General features: G+C 56.4%; 1 protein-coding gene across 2 annotated transcripts in view; it reads left to right on the top strand.

Annotated features, from left to right (window-relative positions):
• Positions 1–311: 311 nt before the first annotated feature.
• The window catches only part of EPHA8 (EPH receptor A8), a 45,326-nt gene continuing 21,271 nt past the window's right edge, over positions 312–24,366 (top strand). For both annotated transcript variants that reach the window (XM_082372639.1, XM_082372638.1), the window contains exons 1-5: positions 312–407; positions 5,722–5,786; positions 11,680–12,343; positions 19,628–19,783; positions 21,999–22,334. In XM_082372639.1, coding sequence (XP_082228765.1) covers positions 314–407; positions 5,722–5,786; positions 11,680–12,343; positions 19,628–19,783; positions 21,999–22,334 — 1,315 coding nt within the window. In that variant the 5' untranslated portion in view covers positions 312–313. The remainder of the gene's footprint in view (positions 408–5,721; positions 5,787–11,679; positions 12,344–19,627; positions 19,784–21,998; positions 22,335–24,366) is intronic.

Raw genomic sequence — 24,366 nt, 5'->3', positions numbered from 1 at the left:
CACGGGCGGCGGGCGGCGGTGTCCGCGGGTCGGTGTCCGCAGGTCAGTGTCCGCGGTGCGGGCTCCGTGTTCCCCCCACCCCCGCCTCGGTGCTGATTGGCTCGGCGCCGTGACGGGCCGGCCCCCGCCCGGGGCGGCGGCGGCGGCGGGCGCGGGTGCCCGCGTGTGCGCTGCGAGTCGGCTTGTGCGCCGGTGTGTGCGCCCGTGTGTGCGCCCGGCAGCCGGGTGTGCGGGTGAGCAGGGAGCGCGCCGACGCGCGGGCCGCCGCGGCCGAGCCCAGGGTGCGCGGCGTCCCCGCCAGCCCGGCCCGGCCATGGCCCCCGCTCGGGGCCGCCTGCCCCCGGCGCTCTGGGTCTTCACGGCCGCGGCGGCGGCAGCCACCTGCGTGTCCGCGGCGCGCGGCGAAGGTGAGCAGCCGCGGCGGCGGCGGCGGGGCGGGGCGGGGCGGGGGCGAGGGGCCTGGGGGCGCGGCGCGCGCAGCCAGAGCGAGGCTCAACTTCCTTTCCCTCGACCCCGAATGCCAAAGGAGCTGGGATCCCTGTGTCTGGGGGGCCAGGCGTGGCACCGCGGGAGAGACCTGGGGTCAGGGGATAGAGCGATGGCGATGGGGACAGGACTGAGGGAGAGGGACCAGAGGGCTTGAGGATGAGGGACAGAGACACGGGGTCAGGGACAGGAGGACAGGACTGAGGGATTCGGAGCCGGGGACAGGGAACTGAGGCTCGGACACTGGGGATGAGGAGACAGGGTGGGGGGACGGAAGACAGGAGAAGAGGTACAGGGCAGAGAGGAGACAGGGCAGAGGACAGGGGTGGGGACAGAGGACAGAGAGCAGAGTGACAGAGGGACACAAGGATGCAGGGTGAGGTTCAGAGAGCTGAAGGAAAAGGGGCTGCGGACGGCGTGGAGAGATGGGGACCAGGAACTGGGAAACGAGGACCAGAGAACAGGACTGGGTTTGGGGGAAGATGGGAATGAGGGGCAGCGAATGAGGGTCTTGGAAGTGGGCCGGGCTGGAGGGTTGAGGACTGGGGGAGAAGAAGGGACAGCAGCCAGGGAGTGACAGCCGGAGGGGAGGCAGCTTTGGTGGGCACTGGGGAGAAGGAGCCAGTGAGGGCTGCAGACGGACTGAGGCAGGAAAGGCCCTGGAGAGCTGGGTCTTGTCCGGAGTCAAGGCTGGGGCAGTCCGGTCACTCAGGGGACACAGGGTGGGGGTGAGGGCTGAGCAGTCGGAACCAAAAGGGTCTGGGTGTCCACACACCTACGTGCGAGCGTGCATGCGTGTGCATACACACACATACATCTTAGCCCCACTGGTCCCTCCAGGTCCAGCTCAGGATGCCACCCTGGGTTCTGCTCCTCACCCCAGCCCCTGCCCTGGACCTCCTCTGCTTTTGCAGCTCTGCCAGGAGAAGGCTAGACCTGGTGCTCTGTGCAGGATCCTGGGACTGACATCCTGGGTCCAGGGCTGAGTTCTCACCCTGGCATGATGAACTTCCAGGTTCCAGGAAGCTCCAGAGCCAGTGTTCCTCATCCACGCTCAGATATACCACAGATCCACCCCTCACACACGAACGGCTCACAGAGATGCAGTCGTACCCACAACCAAACATGCACAAACAAACACGTTAGGATTCACACACATAGACCCAGGCCTGTAGAGACTCATGTGCATGGACAGCCCCCTCCCCACGCCATAGTCAGATGCACGGAAATGCGACCAGTACACGTGTGCACACATATACATGTAAAGATTCATGCACATGAAAATATGCACATCCGTGGGCAGACACCACACATATAAAAAGACCCTCAAACTTGCATTCATGTCCACAGAAATGCATGTGCACAGAATAAACGCACACAGACATAGATAAACTCATAATCTCCAATGAAACGGGGGCCACACAGGGCGCAGGGACCCTAGCAAGGGAGCTGAGGGGAAGAGTGCACAAGGGGCCTGGGAGCTCTTGGAGCTGTGGCCTGAGGACACAGTTTTCCCAGGGCTGGGTGGGGAGAAGGGGACAGTTTCTTCACCCAGCAGGATTCTGAAGGGCCCACATCAAGGCTCTGGGCATTGGGTGGTGCATCCCCAGCTCCTTGCTTCAACTCTCTTCTCCGGCGAGGAGCCAGCACCCTCCAGAATCCCAGGCTGGCAAACCCCAGAGCCCCTGGGGAGGGGACTTTGACCAGGCTCCCAAGCAGAGGAGAGACCATTAGCCTGGGAGAGAGGATGTGTCCAGGGAGGGGCGACAGTTGGGGAAGAGGCAAGGTCTCAAAGAGAGGAAGGGGGGACATCTGTCAAGGGTGAGAAGGAGGGAGACATTGTCCAAGGGCCAGCCCATACCTATCTGATCAACACAGCAGGGTACCCATGGCTGGACATGGGTTACCCACGCAGGTCTGACAGTCCTGGTTGGAGACCTGGGGCATGGGTTCCACGTAGAACAGCCAGGAGTCGCTGGGCTGGTGCAGAGCCAGGATCGGCCAGGGAGACTGTTGGAACTCAGGGAGGGGGCTCTTTTCCCAGCTGGGGTCCTGCAAAGGTGACAGTGCCCCAGGCTGCCCAAGTGCCCATATGCCAGGTTCCTCACAGTGCTGGGGACGGTCCTACACCTGCAGAGATGCCCCTGGGCCCCACCAGGCTCGAAGCCTTATCACTCTGTGGTGTGGATTATCCACCACTTAGGGGGTGATCTCCGAGGCATTCACATCTTGGCTGACATCCCCTGGCCACCCCGAACTCTCCAGCCTCACCATCATGCGCTGCGTCCTCAGGGAATGTAAATCAATTTAGGTATTAGTCTCAGCGAAATGGAATGGGGGAAGGTGACAGTGCTGGAGGAAAAAAAGAAATCGCATAATGCCTTCCACAGTCGAACAGGAGAGGCTTAGGAATTATCTGTGCTTCTCAGAGCAGGAGAGGGACCCGTTTGATCCCCCAGAACAGCCTGGCAAGTAGGCCCAGGAAGGATGCCTACAGACATCTTGCTGATGAGGAAACCGAGGCACAGCGGGGTTAAGTGGTTGCTTCACTGAAGGCCCTAAGAGACCATGGGTCCAATCCTCCCACTTACAAGTGGGGAGACAGGCCCAGAGAGGGTCATTGACTTCACAGATGTCACACAGACCTGCAGTCCAGCCGTGCAAGAGGCAGGAGAGAGCCCAGCCCAGGTGAGCAGAGGGTTGGCATCTCCAAGGGGATTCAGGCCCAAGCTGGATGGGCTTAACGCTGGGATTCTATCCAGCCCTGCTGAGCCCTCCTGTGGGCCTGGAGCTTCCCATGAGAGACACTCTGTGTTCCCCCCACAGAAGGGGACATGAGGTAGGGAAGAAGGGGACAGAGGGGGAGGAGGGGAGGGGATAGACGGAGAAGGGTCTGGAGGGAATTGGAGCAAGCTGCCCTGGAATCCTATAACTCTTCCTGAATCCAATAGAATCGACTTTTGACTTATTTTTGGATTATCTGAGCCCCCTGGCTGACTGATCAAGAAGCAGCTGCAGGTGTGGTTGGGGATTTCCAGAGGGGAGGGAAGGGTCTAGAAAGTGGGGTCTGCAGGCAGTTGCCTCTAGAGTCAGGGTGTTAAGGGGGAGAAGTCCCAGCGAGGGACATTCATTGCCCCTGGGTAGGGGCAGGTCTGAGCTGTATCCGGGTGATGCTGGCGAAGGGCTGAGACCCCATCTGGGATGTGGGTTGGGGTGGGGGAACCCACACATCCCCTTTCCCCACCCTCTCCCCAAACTGGGCCCTGCTGGTCTGGGGGAAACTGCAGTGCGGCCCCCTCCCCCTCCCCCCAGCCAGCAGGAGGAGAGAGCTCGCCTGACCCAGTTTTCTCTCCATTGCCTGAGAGGGAGGGAGGGAGGGAGGGAGGCGGGAAGGCTTCTCTGCCTGTGCCCCTGGCATGGGGCCGGCTGGGCTCGGGGAAGGGAGATCCCTCTGCGGACATTCGCTCCATCCCCTGATCCCACCTGGCCCCTGGGGACCCCGGGGAGGACCTCAGAGGCCCCTTCCTGGTTCGGCAAGTCCTCTCTCCAGCCAGCCTCTGGGGCCCCTGACAATGGGTGGGGAGGGTGAGAGGAGGAAGAGGAAGAAAATCAGCGAATAAGAGCATCTTCACTCCAACATTTCCTGAGGACACTTGTCTCCATCTTTGAGGGGCGGGCGCAGAGCTATGCAAATCTCAGGCAGAAGGACACCCAGCTTCTCTTCGGGAAAGTTCCAGGAGGGCCCCGTTTGAACCCTCTGTGACCTGCCGGAGTCCGCAGATTGGGTTGTTTGGAAGCCCCTGGTTGCTGGCTGGGAGAGGGGGTACATAGAAGAGAAAGTGAAATGAAAGCTGTGAGCCTTGGAGCCCAAAGCCCTTTCATCGGCTAGATCAAAGGAAGCAGGGGCCCAGAGAGGTGAAGGGACTTACCCAAGGACACACAGCAGTTAGAGACAGTGCTGAGATTCAAGCCCTGCTCTTCACAGTTTAGTGCGTCTTTATCACCTTAAAGTGAGTGGGTGGCTCCTAGGTCCCAAGAGAGAGGCAGGAGGGCCAGGACTTAGGGAATAGGAACCAGCTTTAGTAAGGCATTGACTCCAGACTTTACAGTTTACCCTCGCCCACCCTTACATATTATTATCCCCATTTTACAGATGAGGAAATTGAGGTTCGGTTAAGTGCAGGTCACCTGCTACCAAGTAGCTGTATTGAGATATGAGCCGAGTGATGTCTGATTCCGAAGGCAGGCTCTTTTCTCCACCCTGTTGTTGGTACTTTGCAGGGTCCCCTTTGAGGATCTGGCTTAGAGTAAACTTGGCTTTCAGGCCAGCGCTCCTTCCCACCACAGTGACAGCCCAGAGGTTCTGCTCCTTGGGCTCAAGCTACCAGGGCTGGTGGCCTTGTCTGTCGTGCTCTGGATGCCAGCCCTGCAGCGACACCTGTGGGGCTCCAGGCACGTTCCTGATCTTCACTGAGGCTCAGTGTTTTCATCTGGAAAATGGAGATAAGAATGAACACCTTTCAGCCTTGTTGTGCGGGCCACAGATGAGGCATCTCAAGCTCCCCTAGCAGAGCCCAGCACATAGCAGGTGCTCCCTACGAGGCAGCTCTTCCTCCTCCAAAACCCTCCACGTCCCATGTGCACAGAGGACCTGTTGGTGCGAGGCACCCACTGGGAGACACTGGTGATGGGAAAGCTGGGGCCAGTCCTCTGGGGGGAGGTTTGACCTCACAGCACGAACGTCGGTGGGTGCTTTTGAATGCCATCATGTCCCATGAGTGGCCCAGGTCATCTTCACAAGCCCCTGTAAGGCAGGCATCACTGTCACCCCATCTTAGGGGAGGAAACGGGGGCTCGGGGAAGGGAGGAACCTTGCTCAGGGACACACAGCTTCTGACTGACAGAGCTGGGATTCTGACCCAGGACTCCCGGACTGCTGGGCCCAGCTCTCAGCCGCCCCACTGCACCACCAACCAGGGTAGCCTGGCACTCGGGGCAGCTTGTATTCTGGGAGGTGAGAAGGTTATGTTTTGGCTGTGATGGTGGAAGAAGGCTTCAAGGAAGAGAAAGAACTTGAACTGAGCCTTGAAGGATGGGGAAGTGAGAAAGGACCCAGAGACTGGAGCTGGCGTGTTTGGGCTGAGAGCAGACCAGTGTGGCCAGGCTGGGCTGGTCCTATGGGACTGGGGAAGGGGGGCCCAGGGGTCTGATGTGCTCTTGTTTCCTGTTCTGCAGTGAATTTGCTGGACACGTCGACCATCCATGGGGACTGGGGCTGGCTCACGTATCCCGCTCATGGGGTAAGTGATGGGCAGTGGGGCCAGTGTTGTCCCTCTGTGAGCAGGGAGAGGCTGTGACTTACAGTCTTATCATCAGACAGGTCAAAAGGAAGCAGAGGCCCAGCGAGGTGAAGGGACTTACCCAAGGACACACAGCAGTCAGAGACAGAGCTGCTGATTTCTTAAATTTAGTGCATGCAGACCTTTGGGATTCCAGAACCAACCCTAGTGCTGCCTCCCAATTCTCCAAGTCTGAGGCTTGGATGTGGGATGCTTATGTCCGTGTCCCAGGCCCATCTGGCCTCCATGGTCTTGGCACTGTGCCTGGCACACGGTGCGCCCTCATTAAACGTATTATCATTATCATTGTTATTAGTGTGTAGTATGGTTACATCTCAATAAATTTCCTCCTGCAAACGTGCTCAGAAACGCACACACACAAGCACGCACATCCCCACCATAGACACAAACGCATCATACACCCAAGACTTCTTTCATGTACACTTTGGCAGCCCCCATGCCTCTGGAGACAGAGGGATAATAATATATTGATGATGATGATGATGATGATGATGATGATGATGATGATGATGATGATGATGATGATGATGATGATGATGATGATACTGAGCTGGTATTTGAATATTTCTTTACTTTGGGGTAAGATTGTCCTCTGGGCTCTCTGTGGCTTGTGACTGGGGTCAGGACGAGCCCAACCCCTCTCTCTCTGGGGGTCTCGTCCCCAGGTATCAGTAAGCTGAGTCTGCTGTCATCAGCCCCGGTGCACCAGGCTTCAGGGAGCTGGAGGGGCAGGCCAGGGGCCCCGAGAGCCCGGAGGACCCCCTTCTCTGCCTGAGAAGGTCAGCCCTGCCTGAGGACAAAGGCTGGGTCCTGGGATGTCCCTTTACCCCCCAGGGCCTCAGTCTCTCCCTGTGAAGCACTCTTTTGTGTGTCCCACGTGGCTGTCTCCCGGGGTGAGCGTGGGTGTGAAAGGGCTTTGGCACGGTGAACCGGCTCTGCCAGTGGCAGGGGCTGACCCGTGAGCAGGTGGGCTGGGTCAGCATCTCCCCTGAGACCCAGCAGCTAGGAAGGAATGGGCCTGGCTCCCCGGGTTGGCTCTGGGTGTCTCTGTCCCTCTGTCCCCCTCAGAGCTTAGGACTTGTTTTTTAGGGTAACAAGAAGTTGGAAGGGTTTTAAGCGGGGGGTGAGGAATATGGCCAGACTTGGGCTTTGATCGATCACATTGGTGATCTAAGGTTCTTTTGTTTGCTGGGTGCTGTAAAGAGTGGCTCAGGGAATTCCCTGGCGGTCCAGTGGTTAGGACTCCGCACTTTCACTGCTGAGGGCACAGGTTCAGTACCTGGTCGGGGAACTAAGATCCCGCAAGCTGTGTGGCACAGCCAAAAAAAAAAAAGAGTGGCTCAGAGTTACCTCATTTCGTTTAGGAGTTAGAACAAATAACTTATCTTCACATAGCTCTTCACAGTTCATGGACATTATCTCATTTCATCCCCACTACCAATCCTGCAAGTGGGTGCAGCCACCCCATTTCACAGATGAGGAAGCTGAGGCTCAGAGCAATGAGAAAATACTTGCCACCGTCAGACAGGTTCCAAGTGATGGATGCAAACTCAGATCTCTCTGGGCCTGGAGCCCGTGTTGAGTCCCTTGTGCCGCCTTGTGAAGGGGTGGGAACCAATGCTGCATTATCTCCTGAGCCAGGGACCACCTCCCATCATTATGGGGCCTGGAGATTGGGCTTGCCCAGAGAGGAAAGAAGGTTTCCAAACTCTAGATCTTGAACCTGTGCCAGGCTGGCGGGTGAAACACACAGATGCCCACATCCAGTGGGTCTGGGGAGGGGCCTGGGAATCCTTTGTTTAATAAGTGTCAGCTGGGTGGAGAGAGATGGTCCTTGAGGTTCCATCCACCCTTCTGATTCTGGAGTCTGTTAAGCACCCTGGGTACCAGGGTCATCCAGGGCTGTCTCCAGCATCACAAAGTTATCAGATTGTCCGGCATGCCACAAGGCCTAAAGCCAGCGGTGCTGGGTCTGAACGAGCTGGTGCTCTGCCACCTCTAATCAGTGTGACTCAGGCCAGTCGCTTTACCTCGCCTCCACCTCCTCGTTTATGACACAGGGATGATCACAGAATCTGCTCCAAGCAGTTTTCATCCGTGAGATGATGCAGGAAATGGACAATCGTACTGGAGAGAAACCAGACGCCCTGAGAGCTTAAGCATCTCTGCTAAGGTCAGGGGAGTCTGGCCCCAGAACTCATGCTTTTTACCCGGCTGCGCCCCTCTCTTTGGACCCCTCCTTCCACATACTGGGTACTGCTCCACCTTACCTGGTGAATTAACAGCCATTCGTGAACTTTCCTCTTTATTGTCTCGCTTGATGAAGTAGATGAAAGGGGCAGGCATTAGCTACCCGCTTTGACCTATGAGAAGCCCAAAGCTCAGAGAGGGAATGTGATATACCCAGGGATGCACAGCTGGTTTGCTGCATTCTGTTCCGGGAAGGGGACAGAGTTCCAGAGCGGTGGCGGGGATTGGGGGAGGAGTGTGCCAGTGGGTAGAGAGGTGGCTGGGGTGGGAGTGCCCCAGGTGGAGAACAGGGCTGATTCCGCCCTTTCCCACCCTCCAGGAACTTATGCCCCTCTGGGTGTCTGCAGCAGCCCCTGGGCTAAGCCAGGCCATTGGCACTGGTAGAGCGGCTGGAGCAGACTCAGATTGAGCTGATTAATTTATCCGGGTCCCTGGCAGGAAACAGACAGCGAGCAGCTGGCTGGCTCTTGGGTGCTCCATTAATTGTGACAATGACTTTAACCCCAGATGTGACTCAGTGCTGCCCAGAGCCCCGGCTGCAGAGTGGGGTGCAGCGTGGGGGTCCTTCTTGGGGTGGGGGGTGCAGGAGGCACGCAGGCTTTCAGGTGAGGCTGGCACGCCCTGGACTGCTTCCCCAGGGGTCCCTAGAGGCAGGCACGGGTGGGCTGGGAAGAGGCTGCCAGTTCAGCATCATAGCAGTCCTATTCCTCGGGTGCCTTCTGTGCCAGGCCCAAGCTAAGCACTTTGTAGGCATCTCCTTTCATCCTCTCAAACCTCACTGAAGTGGGGCCTTTCTGAGCCCCTCTTACAGATAAGGGCACTGAGGACTGGCACATATAACTGGCCAAGACGAAGTCAGACCGAGGGGCTTTCGTCAGGCAGGAAAGACTTGAGATGCCCACAGTCCCGACTTTTGCGCTTGTGGGACAGCTCAGAACCGCACAGTTTCTCAGAGCCCCGTGAGGCATGGTCTTTACCTCCTTCCTCCCCTCCCCCACCCCCTGCTTAAGCAGTAGCATCTCTAGTTCAAGGACAATACGCATAGAGGCCCAAGAGAGAAGATCAAGGCACTACATCTCTGGTGGAGCCAGGACAGGGACCCAGAGCCTGTCGCCCACCTCTGCCCTTGGCCACCAGCCCCTCCTCAGAACCCTCCAGAGTCCACTGAACTCAGCCCAACAGTGACTGCTCCTGGCTGATCAGCATTCTGCAGCTGAGGAAGCTGGGGCCCAGAGAGGAGCAGCAATTTGCCCAAGGTCACACAGCCATTTAGAGACTGACCCAGGCCCAGAACCCAGGCCTCTCGACTTTCGGATCATTTCACAACACTGTGTCTTCAGTATGACTCTTCTGTGTCCAAACTGGGCTTGCTGAACATTGCTTACACTTCCCAGCTTCTGCTGGGGCTCGTCCCTCCCATCCCTGAAAGAGGGTCCTGCTTCAGCCTACAGGAAGTTTCGCCATACCCTACATGCCCACTCCCTTTGGTGTGTCACCCTCCACACCTTGTCTGTGAGGATGTGAGGTGCTTGGGGGCAGGGAGTATTTCTGGTGTATTTCTTTCTTTTTTAAAAAAAAAAAAAATTGTGATAAAATACGCTTAACATAAAATTTACCATCTTAACCATTTTTAAGCCTACAGTTCAGTGGCATTAAGTACATTCACGTTGTTATATGACCATCACCACCATCCATCTCTAGAACTCTTTCATCTTCCCAGACTGAAACTCTGTATCCATTAAACTGTAACTCCCATGCCCCCCTTCCCCTGGCCCCTGGCAAGTACCACTCTACTTTCTGTCTCTAGGAATCTGACTTAAGTACCTCAAATAAGTGAAAGCATACAGGATTTGTCCTTTTGTGTCTGGTTTATTTCACTTTGCATAACGTCCTCAGCGTTCCTCCACATTGTTGCAAGTGTCAGAATTTCATTCATTTTTAAGACTGAGTAATATCCCATTGTATAGATATACACATTTTGTTTATCAGTTCATCCACTGATGGACATTCGTGTTTCCACCTTTGGGCTGCTATGAACGTGGGTGTGCAAATCTCTGTGTCCCTATAAATAAATAAATATTTATTTATTTATTTTTATTTTTATTTATGTATTTTTTGGATCTTAGTTGCGGCACGAGGGCTCTTCGTTGCAGCGCGCAGGCTTCTCTCTAGTTGTGGCATGCAGGTTTTCTCTCTCTAGTTGTGGCACATGGGTTCCAGAGCACGTGGGCTCTGTAGTTGCTGTGTGCAGGCTCTCATTGAGGCACGCGAGCTCAGTAGTTGTGGCGCACGGGCTTAGTTGCCCCGCGGCATGTGAGATCTTAGTTCCCTGACCAGGGATTGAACCCACGTCCACTGCATTGGAAGGTGGATTCTTTTACCACTGGACCACCAAGGAAGTCCCCCCTGCTTTTGTTTCTTTTGGGAGTACACCCAGAAGACGAATTTATGGTAATTCTATGTTTAATTTTTTGAGGAACTGCCATAGTGTTTTCCACAGTGACTGCACCAGTTTACATTCCCACCAGCAATGCACAGCGTTCCTCACCAACACTTGTTATTTTCTGTTGTTTTGATAATAGCTAATGGGTGTGAAGTGGTATCTCATCGTGGTTTTGATTTGAATTTCCCTAACGCTTAGTGATGTCGAGCATCTTTCCATGTGCTATTTAGCCATCTGTGTATCTTCTTTAGATAAATGTCTATTCAAGTCCTTTGCCCATTTTTTAACAGGTCTGTTTGGTTCTTTGTTGTTCAATTGTAGGAGTTCCTTACATATTCTGGATATTAATCCCATATAAGATATGTGATTTGCAGATATTTTCTTCCATCCTGTGGGTTGCTTTTTCACTCTGTTGACAGTGTCAGTGATGGTCACTGGTTTATTTCCAAATCAGTGATTCCTGGCCAGCACCTGGCACAGGAGCAATCATACTCAACTTTCCCACATCCTGGTACCCCCCTTGTGTGGGATCCAGGCCAGCCCGTGAGCCCCCAGCCTTAGGTTGGGGGCAGAGGGAACATCACACACAGCAAAGCAGAGGGAGTCCATCCATCAGACAGTCACTTAACAAGCACCAATGCAGGGGTTGCTGCTGAAGGATTTGAGGCGGGGGGTGCAACATAGTCAGGTTCATGCATTAGAAAGGTCCTTCTGGCAGCTGATATGGAAACTGGACCAGTGGGCTCACTGATTTCCCCAAGCAAGTCACCCCACTCTGGGAGTGACGGAGTAGCCGTGTAGAAATGAGGTCAGAGCTTTGTAATCAGTTCCAGTCCCAGCTCCATCACTCACTAGCTATGTGACCCCAGACGCATGGCTCTATGTCTGAGCCCCTCTGTTCCTCATCTGTGAAAAGGCAGCAAATAACACTTCCCCAGAAGGATGTGACACTCTATGAGATCACTTCTGTAGGGTGCATGGCATCTGGTTGACAGTCCACTGGAAGGTCAGCTCCTCGAGGCTGCAGAACATTCCGTCTTCTTCCCCAGGAAGCCACCAGCACAAGTGCATGTGGCTTGTGGTGAGAGAGGGCCAGGTGCTGCCTCTCGTTTCAGCTGGCTGTGCTCTCTCTGCCCACAGTGGGACTCCATCAACGAGGTGGACGAGTCCTTCCGGCCCATCCACACATACCAGGTGTGCAACGTCATGAGCCCCAACCAGAACAACTGGCTGCGCACCAGCTGGGTGCCCCGCGATGGCGCCCGGCGCGTCTACGCCGAGATCAAGTTCACCCTGCGGGACTGCAACAGCATGCCCGGCGTGCTGGGCACCTGCAAGGAGACCTTCAACCTCTACTACCTGGAGTCGGACCGTGACCTGGGCGCCAGCACACAGGAGAGCCAGTTCCTCAAAATCGATACCATCGCGGCCGATGAGAGCTTCACCGGGGCCGACCTGGGTGTGCGGCGCCTCAAGCTCAACACAGAGGTGCGAGGTGTGGGCCCCCTCAGCAAGCGTGGCTTCTACCTGGCCTTCCAGGACATCGGTGCCTGCCTTGCCATCCTGTCTCTCCGCATCTACTACAAGAAGTGCCCCACCATGGTGCGCAACCTGGCCGCCTTCTCGGAGGCGGTGACGGGGGCCGACTCATCCTCGCTGGTGGAGGTGCGGGGCCAGTGCGTGCGTCACTCCGAGGAGCGGGACACGCCCAAAATGTACTGCAGCGCCGAGGGCGAGTGGCTGGTGCCCATTGGCAAGTGCGTGTGCAGCGCGGGCTACGAGGAGCGGCGGGATGCCTGTGTGGGTGAGCGCGCCTCTGTGCGGGTGGGCCGGCAGCTGGGCTCAGTCTGGGCAGGGATGCTGGGGGCCGGGGAGCAGGGCTGGCACAGTCAGCAAGCTCCTGGGTGGTACACACAGCACCTGGGAAGATGCGTGAACCTCCAGTGTTCCTGTGTCACCAGGCCACCCACGTGTGTGTTGTGTGTGTGTTGTGGGGAGGGAGACACACCACAGCCAGGTGGACCCTCCGTGGGCATCGTGATGTACCCAGAGAGGTACATCTCTGGGCACCAGTGCGATTGGGAATACTATTGGGTACATACCTGTGCTAGGGAACAGTGATGTGACCTAACATGTCCAGCATTATTCTAAGCACTTTTCACGTATTAACTTATTTAATCCCCACAACCATCCAGCGAAACAGGAACTACTATTATCCTGGCTTTAAACACGAGGGCACTGAAGCACAGAGAGGCAAAGCAACTTGCCCAAGGTGACACAGCTAGGAAGTGGCAGAGCTATGATTTGAACGCAGAAGTCTGGCTCCAGAGTCTGGGCTCAGAACCACTAAACTTCTAACCTGTTGGGCAGGAGGAGGTGTGGATTGGAATCAGGGCTCAGGGCGAATGTGTGGCATACAGGGCCATTGTGAGGTTATGCGGGCAGGGGCACCCCGGGAGGACTGTCTGGGGTGGGTATGTCACAGCCTGCCTGTGTTCAGGGATGTGGGGGAAGGGACGGCCAGGAGCACTTGGGTCATGAAATAGCACCTGTTCCCACGGTGTACTGCTGGGGTTCCCATGTCACAGACCAGGAGCCGGATCCAGAGCCCAGGCTGTGTGCATGTGTGTGTGGTCAGCAGACCCCTATGTGGGGGCAGTGCAGCCAGGCATCCTGACAGCCCAGGAACACTGGGAGGGCTGGTGCGCGCAGACAGCTGGTGCCCCAGCGATTAGTGGTCTCCACCTGGTTGCCCTTCTTTGATCTCCCCAGGGACTAGACGCATGGCAGCTCAGCCACTCAGAGCTCAGTGAAGCCTGCTTCTGGGACCATTGGTTCTCCTGAGGGAGGAGATGTTCCTGGGCAGGGATCAGAGAGACTAGGGTCTGTCCCCAGACAGCCTCGGTGAAAACTGGGACGGGGCCCTGAAAGACACTAGAAATATCCTCTGAGCCCTTTGCTGGTACGACACAGGCCCTGAGACCACAGTTAGAGGGACCTTCAGGCCTCTCAGCACCATCCCTCTGCCCTAGGCGGCAGGAAGGCGCCTTTGTGCTCGCAGGACTGAGCAGGACACAGGCTGACAGTTTCAGGTGATGTGCAAAGTAGCTTCAGAGTCCAACCTGGTCCAGCTTGGGAGTTATCTTGCCCCGAGATCTCCAGGACTAGATGCTTCTGTCCAGCTACCAGGCCCTTTCTGGCCCCTCTCTGGGGCTCTCTGATTTCCTTAAGAAATCTTTTTTCATACTGCCAACTGCCACGAGTCTTCACTCTCCTGGACCCTAAACCCCAAAGCACCTTCTGTGACATTTGCCTGTTTCTGGATTTGTTCTACCCTCTGTGGCCTAGTTTTCCAGGCTCTCCAGGCCTCCAGCCTCTCCTGGTTCCTTCACAGACATCCCTGTACTTCTCAACTTCCCTCTGGGTAGTAACAGTAACAACAAACATCCCTGTTGCCCATACAGCTTGCAAGGGGATTCCTAGCACATCCATTCATTGGCTCGTTGTAGCAAGGCAGGTATTACAATTCCATTTTACAGATGGGGAAACTGAGGCTCAAGAGGTAGTGTCCTGCTTAGGTTCAGAGCTGGTGAGAGGTGGAGCTGGGCTCTGAGTCAGGTCTGTCTTACTCTGAGCCATGTGTGTAGGCTTTTCACCTATCCCTGGCCCATCCTGACTGCATTCCTCGCTAGAGCCAGCTCCTAACATCCCTTTATTCGGATGGGGATATAAAGTCCCTTCGTGACAATTTTTTGAGTGTTTGCCATGTGCCAGGCACTCTAATGAGCACTGAGTACACATTATATCAGTTACGCATTCTGTTGAGCATCTACTGTGTCCCAGGCATCAGGGATAGAGACACAGGGCATCCCTGCCTTCGGGGAGTTCACGGTTTCTCATCCTTACAATAGTCCTCTAAGCTAGGTATTACATCCCCATCTTACAGACATGAAAAACTGAGTCCCCTCAACTTAAGTGGCAGAGTAGGGATCTGATCCCATGTTGTCTCACTCCAGAGCCCTGAACTGCTTCCTCTGCCCACAAAGCTCTCTGTGAAGCCCCCTGGGGTAACATTAAAAAGGTTAGTAACCAGGACAGTATAAAATGTAACAGTCGGGCGGGCTAGCCAGTAGATACCTGCTCAAGGTCAGCTGCCCCCAACCCTGGATTGAGCCAGTGAGCACAGTAGGCCACTTGTTTGTATAGCGTGAATCCTTGCACTGAGGAGGGAGACTGGTCCTCCTGACTTCGGGGTTGGGGCCTCACTCAGAGGTACTGCTCCAGCCTCCTTTTTTGATAGAGATGGGAAGTGGAGCCCAGAGAGGGAATGCGTCTTGCCCAAGGACCCACAGCATATCAAGGGCAGGACTCTTGGTGGAAACCCCACGGCCTGAGCAGGGGGACCTCCTCAGAGCTGGGAGAAGCCAAGGCCACTCCCATTTCCTGACGCTGCTGGTACGTTAATAAAAAATAATGAAGAAATGCCAAAGCAGGGTTAGGGAATTGCAGCATATTTTGAATTTTACATTTAAATCACAATGCAGCGTAATTATGCCAGTTGCAAGATAATTACAGGTTTTATAAAAAATATTAATTCATAGTGCACTGCAGGCAGTGATGTTTTGGGGCGGAATGCCGGTTTTAAATCGCACGAGGAGAGACTTTTCTTAACCCTGTCGGCGGGCTTCTGTGATTGTCTGTTAACCTCCTTTGAAGAAACAGCACAGGTGCAAAACTGAGGCCCTCCCCGAACGGGAGACCTGGGCCAGCGACCCTGCAGTGTCGCCCATCCCCACCCCTCCCTAGTGGGTAGCCCGAGAGTAGGAGAGGATGGGGGATGAGCAGGAGCTGGACACAGACTGGGGGTGCCTCTGCTGGGCTACTTGAGATGGCCTCTCAAAGCTGGAGCCCCCTGCCCAGCCTGAGCGGGGCCTCCTGAGACCCGAGGGGCCCTGGCCTTCTCCATCGGGCAGTTCTGTCTGAGCAAACAGGGCTGGGAGAGGGATTCCCGGCTTCCCCAACCCGAGTGCCCCCCACCTCCGCCTTCCTTCTAGTGATAGGAGAAGGGACCCAGAGCTTGAGGCCTGCGGCAGCGGCCAGGCCCATAGCAAGAGCCACCCTCCCAGCTGCCAGGTTCCCATGTCGCTAGTCTCACCCTCAAGGCTCCCCTCAGAAGTGACTGGGCAGCAGTTGCTTTTACGGAGAAGACAGTAAAGCCCAGGAGAGGGGACCAGCCCAATCACATGGCTTTTTAGAATCCTTATGGAGACCGCACTTGGGCCTCAGGGACCCACGGAAGAATGTCAGAGCCACGTGGAGCTAGTCCAGTTTACCAGTGGGGAAATGGAGGCCCAGAGAGGTGAAGTGACTGACCCAAGGGCACACAGCTAGGAGGGATTGATTGAATCCCACATCTCCCAACCCCCTGACCAGAAAGCTCCCCACACTACCCAGTTTCTGACCCAGTGACCTCCCCCAACACGTGGCTGCATCCCCCCCCCAACCCCCTCCAGAGAGAGGAAGGACCTCTCAGAGCATCGCCCAACAGAGCAGCCCCCAGAGTCTCAAGTCCTGGCTGCCGTCCTTTCTGTCACCTGGACACAAAATATAAACCACCCTCTGTGGCCCTAATCATCTTTCTATAAATATCAGAGCATCTCATTTCGGAGGGGCAGCGTGAACAACGAGCTCTTTTGCCTTCCTGACTATGTTCAAAATCTGATTTAGAATTAATTTCCTTTGGTCGGCCACTGGCAGACACCTTATTTGTCAAATCTCAAGCTCTTCGTGGGGGAGAGGAGAGAGGTGGCCAGGGTCTCCGTCAGCTTGCCGGCCTGACAGGCGGCCTGGGCAAGGTGCCCTCGGCAGGGGCGGGAGCCCCTCCTGGCGCACGGCCGACACCGGGCACTGCAGACTCCGGAAGTGCCCTGGGTCGACGGGCAGGGCCGGGCCCCAGCCCAGAGACGCTCCATCTGTCTCGGCCATTAATTCCCGGCTCTGCCTCCAGGTCTCCGGGCTCCCTGAGGCCTGGTGATTAGTATTCTTATTCAAGATTATTTTATTTTCATTGAGCGGATTAATCTAGCCTTGACACTTTATAGCCATATGGGTATTAGCGGAGCGTGTGAGAACCGCCCACCGGTGAAGTGGCAGGATGGCGGGGCCGTCTCTAAGCAGAGGCCGGGTGTTGAGAGGCTGGTGGGGGAAAGGCTGGGGTTTGCATCCTGGCTCGGCGGGGACCCTGGGGCGAGGCACGCAAGCTCCCCAGCCTCTGTTTCCTCTCTGCCAAACAGATGTATTCATGCTGACTGCGTACAGTGGTAATGACGAGTGCCAGGCGCTGTGCTCGTGTGAATTCACGTGTATTCACTCTCGTCATCCTCACAACAGCCCTCGGAGGTGGGAACTATTATTGTCCCCATCTTCCAGATGAAGACACTGAGGCCCAGCGACTTGCCTAATGTCACTTAGCCTGGGGGAAGGGGCTGGAAAAGAAAAGGAACCCAGGCAGCCTGCTCCCAAGTTTCTGCCCTTTAACACCTGAGGACCAGCAGAACTCTGAACGGTCAGGGACTCAAAAAACAAAGGCTGTCATGTCGTGCCACGCATCACACCAAGATGGCACCGCATGTGTCCTGATCTGCCCCCCACTGCTCTGACAGCTCCTTGAAAGCAGCACTAGCTCTTATTTACGTCCGGTCCGTGGCTCAGTAAATTTGGGTGAAGGAATAAATAAGGGACAGAATAAGCAAACGGTTCCAGAGATGTTGATCAAGATGGACCTAATCAGTACAGTGAGGAAGAGTGTCATTCAGTTCAGCCACAGGTTCGATAAATGTTTGCTGGTGAAGCGCAAAGCCTGTTTCCCCTGTCTGCTTCTTGGGCTCAGAAGGAAGCTCTCAGGCTGTGCCCCGGGACTGGGCCTCCCCGGGGGGCTTCTGGGAAGAGGAGGGGAGATCACAGGGTGTCAACTAGGACCCTCCCCACAACCCCAAGCACCCAGCCCCCAGTCAGGCCTGAGCCCTCTTGGGGTCTCCCCAGGGGGCAGGAAAGAGGTCTCAAAACTGAGGCACATTCTCGCTGACTTCCCAACCTATAAGCCCCTTCCGGCTCCACGGCCTCTGAGTCTGGGAAGCAACTTAAGGGCATCATCATTTCTCCTGATTTCAGGTTTTCTCTCAAGTTTGTAGAATTTTACAAATTAACCTAATTTTAGCTATTATGATAAAGAGGTACAGTCAAATAAATGACATATCTTTGCAAATGAAGCTTCTCTCAAGCACTGAGTTTTCTAGAACGGGACTTAGCGGAGAGAGATCCCAGTGAGTTTCCTGGTGGTCCCCGTGGCAGAGTGGTTCAGTTCCACAGATGGAGCTGGGAGCTGCCCGGCTGGGCGGCATTTGGTCCTCCTGAACCCCTGGGTTGTCTTTCTGCCCAGAGCAGATAATGGCCGGATTAGCTCACTTTGAAAACTCCCACCAGTGTTGACAACTTCTACCCTGAGCCAGACCCTAGGAACTTTGAGATGAATAAGGCGGCCCTGCCCTATTCACAAGGATCTACCCACAAGGAGAGAGAGTCAGACACAGATGAAAAAGTACAGCCATAATGTTGCAGGTGGTGAGACCGAACAGGGATGCAAAGATGGGGAGGGGAGGGGCTGCTTCTGTGTGTGTGTGTGTGTGTGTGTGTGTGTGTGTGTACATGTGGAGATGTGGATCAGTCCAGAAAGGCTTCATCAAAGACACAGTTAAAATGAATCTTGAAAGAATTCGACAGGGTGACAAAAGAGAAAAGGCACAGCATGTGCAAAGTCCCCGAGACAGGAAACAACTCCTGAGTGTGGGGAATGGCCAGTCCTTTAGTTCAGCCTGAGGGAGAGGGAGTGGCACTGAAGGAGGCTGCAGGGAGGCTTTGAACACCAGGCTTTATTGTTTAGGCCATGGGGAGCCTGTGAGGGTTTGGCCCAGCAGCAGTGTCATTTTAGAGAGTCCCTCAACCCACAACATCTGCACTCCCTGCATGGCTGACTCGTTCTCAGTCTTTAGGCCACAACTCAAAGACCTTCTCAGGGAAGGTCGCTCCTCCCACCATTTACCCTTTGCCACATCCTCTGCTTTATTTCCTTCTGGAAATGATCACAGCCTCATTTACTGTGTCTCCCCCTGCCGCCTTGAAAAATGCCAGCTTCTTGAGGGCAGACACTATGTGGACCTTGTTCGCGGCTGTGTCTCTGGCACAGAATAGGTGTTCATAGATACTGGCTAAAGGAAGAGTGATCTCGCGGGCAGTGGGGCTGGGGAGGCGGGGCTGGGGGCCAGGTTTGGAAGCTGCTGTGGTCATCAGGGGCAAGATGTGTGTGTCAGAGGCCGGAGAGAAGGTCAGATACGAGAAACGTATCAGGTCAGCCACGGTGAGACTGGGAGGGTCAGGAGCCTGCAATTCCTGGACAATCAGCATTGTTCGGGGCGCTTGTAAAACACAGATTCCGAGGCCCCACGCCTGGCTCTTCTAACTCAGTGGCTGTGATGGGGCTGGGGTCTGTGTTTTTATAGGGATGGTTCCACGTCTGTCCGTGTTTGGGAACCTCTGGTCTCATCACACGTCTCTTCCAGTCACGTTCCTCCCTCACCCCCATTCCCTCTCTGGCTTTCATGTCCCCAGGTCACATCCCTGGGGTTTCAGCCCCCCTCGGATTCTTAGCCTTGACCCCTGCCCCTGAGGCTGGTGTCTCGCTCAAGGACAAGTGCCCTGTGAACGACAGAGCCTGGGTGGGAGGGGCCGTTGGAGGCCCGGCCAGGGGGATTCAGAGAGGCTCCTCCCTGTGCAGACTATGGGGCTGGGACTCAGGTGTCAGGGTCCCAGCCTCAGCTCTGCCTCCGACTTGCTGTGCAACCCTGTGTAAGTCAGAGGCCCTCTCTGAGCTTCAGTCCCTCCATCTGCAGATGAGAGTAGGAACGGATGATGCTGAAGGTCTGCACCTCTGTCCCTCAGGGGACCCCCCCAGGAGCCCCGGGGCCAGAGAGCTGTCCCTGAGGCCCGTCAGGGTGGCCGGCCAGCTCACCTGAAGCCTCCTTCTCTTCCACAGCCTGTGAGCTGGGCTTCTACAAGTCAGCCCCCGGGGACCAGCTCTGCGCCCGCTGCCCTCCCCACAGCCACTCTGCAGCCCCTGCCGCCCAGGCCTGCCGCTGCGACCTCAGCTACTTCCGTGCAGCCCTGGACCCACCGTCTGCAGCCTGCACCCGTGAGTACCACCCCGTGGCCCCAGAACCCTCGAGACTAGGCTAGGACCCCATGCTCGGCCCCTCAAGCTCCCAGGGAGCCAGGTCTCAGCGGGTGAGGCAGGGACAGGTGGCTCTCATGGGCCAGGGGCCAGTCTGGGGATGGGGGGTGACTCTGACCCCTCAACAATGGCCTTGACCTCTCTGGGCTCCCAGCTTCTTGTCATAGGTCACCTGCCATCTCTCCAGGGAAATCTTTCCATTCCTCCCTCGGTCTCTCCTCTCTGCTCCAAAGGGCAGGACAGAACTGGACTCATGCCCTTCCCAGCACCAGGTGGCTTTGGTCACCTTTTGACCCAACGGTCATGCCAGTGTCCTGGGGGCTGGGGGACTGCCTGTGAGGCAAGGCGGGCATCAGAGGAGCCGCCCCCACCCCTGCCCCGCATCACTGCCATCCCTGAGAGACTGGTGGGGGCTGCTGAATTCGGGGAGCTGCTTTAGTGTGTGGGGGGAGTGTGTGCATGATTGTGTATGTGGAGTGGGTGTGGCTGCTGTGTGTCGGATTCTGTGTGTGCCTTGGGAGGCCTACAGCACTTGTGACTGTGTGTGTCCTTGTCGGTAGCAGTTCATGCAGAAGATGCCTGCATAGAGTGTGAGTGTTCAAGTGCTTGTGCCCACGTGTGTAAAGTGTTCTTAGAGGGGTGTGTGCACACGTGTGTGTGCATCTGGGTACCTGGAACGGACTCATGAGTCCCCGTGGAGCTTGAACGAGCCTGCTTTGTGAGCTCAGCATGAGCACACCTGGCCCCGCAGGGGACGTGTGGCCTGGAGAGGGTGAGGCAGCAGCGCGCATGCCCCGTACCTGAGGGGACGCTGAGCGACTCTGGCGCCGTGCCTGCAGGGCTGCGTGACTGTCTTGGCATTTCTGCTGATGCAGCTCCTGCATGGCCTCCTCTCCGCTGGCCCAGAGGGGCCTCTCCCTCCCACCCCCGCTGGGGAGGAGCTGCAGCCAGCTGAGCCCACCCTGTTCACCAGCCTTGGGCTCTTGTGACGGGGTGAGGGGTACTTTACTCGGTGCTGATGGGTTTTGCCCCAGAATTTACCCCAACCTGATCTCCATCTCCCCCTCCCCCAACTTCCATCACCACCCAGCCCCAGACCCCCTGCACAGGGCAGGTAAGGGCCCAGGTGTATTCACATTGCTACACACACACACACTTCACACACACACACACACACACACACACACACACACACTACACAGATACACACACCACACCACAGCCGCGCGCACAAGTAAACCCTTCTTCCCTCCCTCCCTGCCTCCCCTGTTCTTCCCAGACGTGTGCCTTTGCCCCATGTAGGACCTGCTGGGGCAGAAAGGATTGCTGAGGGGCATGGTGACTGCTCTGGGCTCCTCAGGCCAGGTGAGCCCAGCTCTAGGTCACGAGCATTTGCACTCAGCTGGCTGGACTCCAGTTTCTCTCCAAATCCACAATCCAGTGCCCTCCAGTTCTAGGAATCTTAAGACTGTAAAAGACTAGGCTTTTAGTATTCCATACCCTGCAGAGTCTAAGGTTCTTTATGATTCTGAGATTCTACAATTCTGTTTTCTTAAGATCTAAGATTCCCAGCTTAGGATTCTGAGAGTTGGAATTCCATCGCCCCTCAGGCCCTCCTGATTCAAATCCCCACCCCCAGGATCCTACCCGAACTCCCAGCCCCCAGCCCCACCCCTCTCTCCAGTGTCCTTGTGCTGCCCAGACTGGGGCTCCCATCCTGGGGCAGTGGGGAGGGGTCACTTGGCACACGGAGCTCTGCTTTTCTCCACCACAGTGTTCGGTGTCATTTACATTAAGTCCAGCCAGGGGGTTAAGGAGTGGAGTGGGGGATGCAGATGACTGGGGCATCTCACACCCAGGGTAGCTGCTATGTGCAGTCTCTCCCCAGCTCTGGATGAAAATTTTGTGAAGCACAAACCCCAGGATCCGGGTGGTGCTACATGGGGTGGGGGAAGGGTGGCTTCTGTGCCCAGACCCTGACTGTGCTCGCAATCTGACGGCAGAGACACTGCCTCTGCCCTCGGGGAGCTTCCAGAGGATGGAGTAGGTGTGCCCTTATCCTTAGGGAGCCCCGTGTATCATGGGGAAACCACAGCCCTTCCCTGATCTGATGGGGGAGACTAGACCAGCCCAAATACGTGCCCTCCACGCCCACCTGTCATTCTCTGCTTTCCAGGCCCCCCCTCGGCACCAGTGAATCTGATCTCCAGCGTGAATGGGACTTCTGTGACCCTGGAGTGGGCCCCTCCACTGGACCGGGGCGGCCGCAGTGACATCACCTACAATGCCGTGTGCCGCCGCTGCCCCTGGGCCTTGGGCCACTGCGAGACATGCGGGAGCAGCACCCGCTTTGTGCCCCAGCAGACCAGCCTGGTGCAGGCCAGCCTGCTGGTGGCCAACCTGCTGGCCCACATGAACTACTCCTTCTGGATCGAGGCTGTCAACGGTGTGTCTGACCTGAGCCCAGAGCCCCGCCGGGCTGCCGTCGTCAATATCACCACGAACCAGGCAGGTAGGCGGAGACGCCCGTTCCCAGCTCCCGGGCCCTTCGTCCTCCCCGGCATCCGAGCACTGCGCCAACTTGCTGTGGCGTTTGGCCAAGTGCCTGCCTCTCTGGGCTCCGCCTTCCTCACCAGGACTCTGAGCTCCAGGCTTTGCACCCTTAGAAAAGTGAAACATGTTCTATAAGTGGAAGGAAACCAAAAAGCACAGAGGCAGGCTAGCATGGCCATCCCAGGCCTGGGTTCTAGGATTTTCCCTCTCTGCCTCTGTCTCCTCCCTGTTGTAATAGGAGTAATAATACCTGCCCTGTTACTGAGGCTTAAATGAAGGAAATGAAAATGCTTAGCCCGGTACCTGGCCCACGGTATGTGCTCAATAAATGTCATTAAAATATCAAATCACTCTGATTATCATTTTCCAGAACAGCTGCCACTGCTGCCCCTGGGATGGATTTGGTCATACTGGTTTGGACGACAACCACTTATCTCTCTGTTTCTAGCCAGTTGTTGGACTGAAGTTAGCCCCTTTCTTTCCAAATTCTGGTGGGTCCTGCCTGTCGAGTGGCAGCCTGACCCGAGAGCCGCCTGCGGCACTTTCCCTGCTAACAGCCCCCCTGGCACGTGCCCTGTGGCTCCTCACCCCCGTCTCCTCCCAACACCACGCAGGCCTGGCTCAGTGACTCCGTTCCCACCGTGTCACAGAGGAGGAGCTGCGGCCCGGAGCCAGCCAGGGTCACCACATAGAAGTGGCAGAGTCAGGATTCGAACCCAGGTCTGTCTCACTCCCAGGTGAAATAGGCTTCCCAACCCTGAACCCAGGGTACCCGCTCCCTGATGCCAGGGCTCCATCATCCCAAGAGACCCTCATTCCTCTGGCACCTGTGCAGCACCTGTGAGATGCCACGCTCTCTGCTCGGTGCTAGTGACGCAATCGGGAGTAGGCCCTTGTGCGTGGTGCCAGGCCCCGCCCCTGCCCGCGTGTCTCTGGGGGGCCGAGACAGGTGTCCGGCTGGTCAGGGGCGGAGGGCGGAGCAGAGAACCTGCAGCCCTCACACTTCTCCGTGTGCTCTATCATTAAAAAGAATAGCCTCCCGTGAGCCCGCACGCCCTTCCAGCCATGAGACTACTTCTCTTCACGTGGAAGCTTCCTTAAAGAGCTGTCTTGCCCTCACATCTGCGTCCTCTCCTCTGTGGGCCTCTTCGGGCACCTCCAGTCGGGTGCCTTTGCCCACCTGTCCCCAGAAATTCAGTTTGCGGTGGGCATTCCACCCTCCCACCCCCCGCTCTTCTTCCCTCCTTCTTGGAGTACTTTTCTTTTGCCTCCATGCCCAGCCCACCCCCCACTTTCCATCCAGTTCTCCGGCCTGTCCTTCTCCATCTCCACCAGCCCCTTCTCTCTGCACAACTTCCCGAAAGCTGGAGGACCCCAGGCACGTCCGGACCCTCCTCTCTTTCCTACTTACCCAGCTCCATCTTGCCTCAGTGACCTTATCAGGGCCCACGGCTTTGAATTCCACCTTTGTGCTGACGTCCCCCAAGTGTGTCACCAGCACAGGCCTCTCCCCTGAGGCCCAGCTCCCCACTCCCATCTCCACTCGATGTGTTTCAAACACACAGAACCCCCAAACCAGCCCCTTCCCCAGGCCCCCATCTCAGGACGTGGCACCACTGTTCGTGGGGTTACTTGAGCCCCCAAACCCAGCCATCATCCTTGGCTCTCCCTCCCTCGTGCCTCGTCCACCCACCAGCCAGTCCCACTGGGTCTCCCTTCAGCGTGACCCCCTCCACACTCCGACCCCTCCACCCCACACGCACACATGCCCTCGGTCCTAGTCAGCTCAGGCTGCCATACACATACCATAGACTGGGGCTTAAAGCACAGACATTTACCACTCAGTTCTGGAGGCCACAAGTCCAAGATCAAGGTGCCGGCCAATTTGGCTCCTGGTGAGAACCCTCTTCCTGGCTTGCAGACGGCTGCCTTCTCGCTGTGTCGTCACATGGCAGAGAGAGAGAAGGAAAGAGAGAAAGAACTCTCTGGTG

This window comes from Balaenoptera borealis, assembly GCF_965194805.1.
Source record: "Balaenoptera borealis genome assembly, chromosome: 1".
NCBI classification, from domain to species: domain Eukaryota; kingdom Metazoa; phylum Chordata; class Mammalia; order Artiodactyla; family Balaenopteridae; genus Balaenoptera; species Balaenoptera borealis.
The sequence above is the reverse complement of the archived record's forward strand: the minus strand, read 5'-3'. Positions and strand labels throughout refer to the sequence as shown.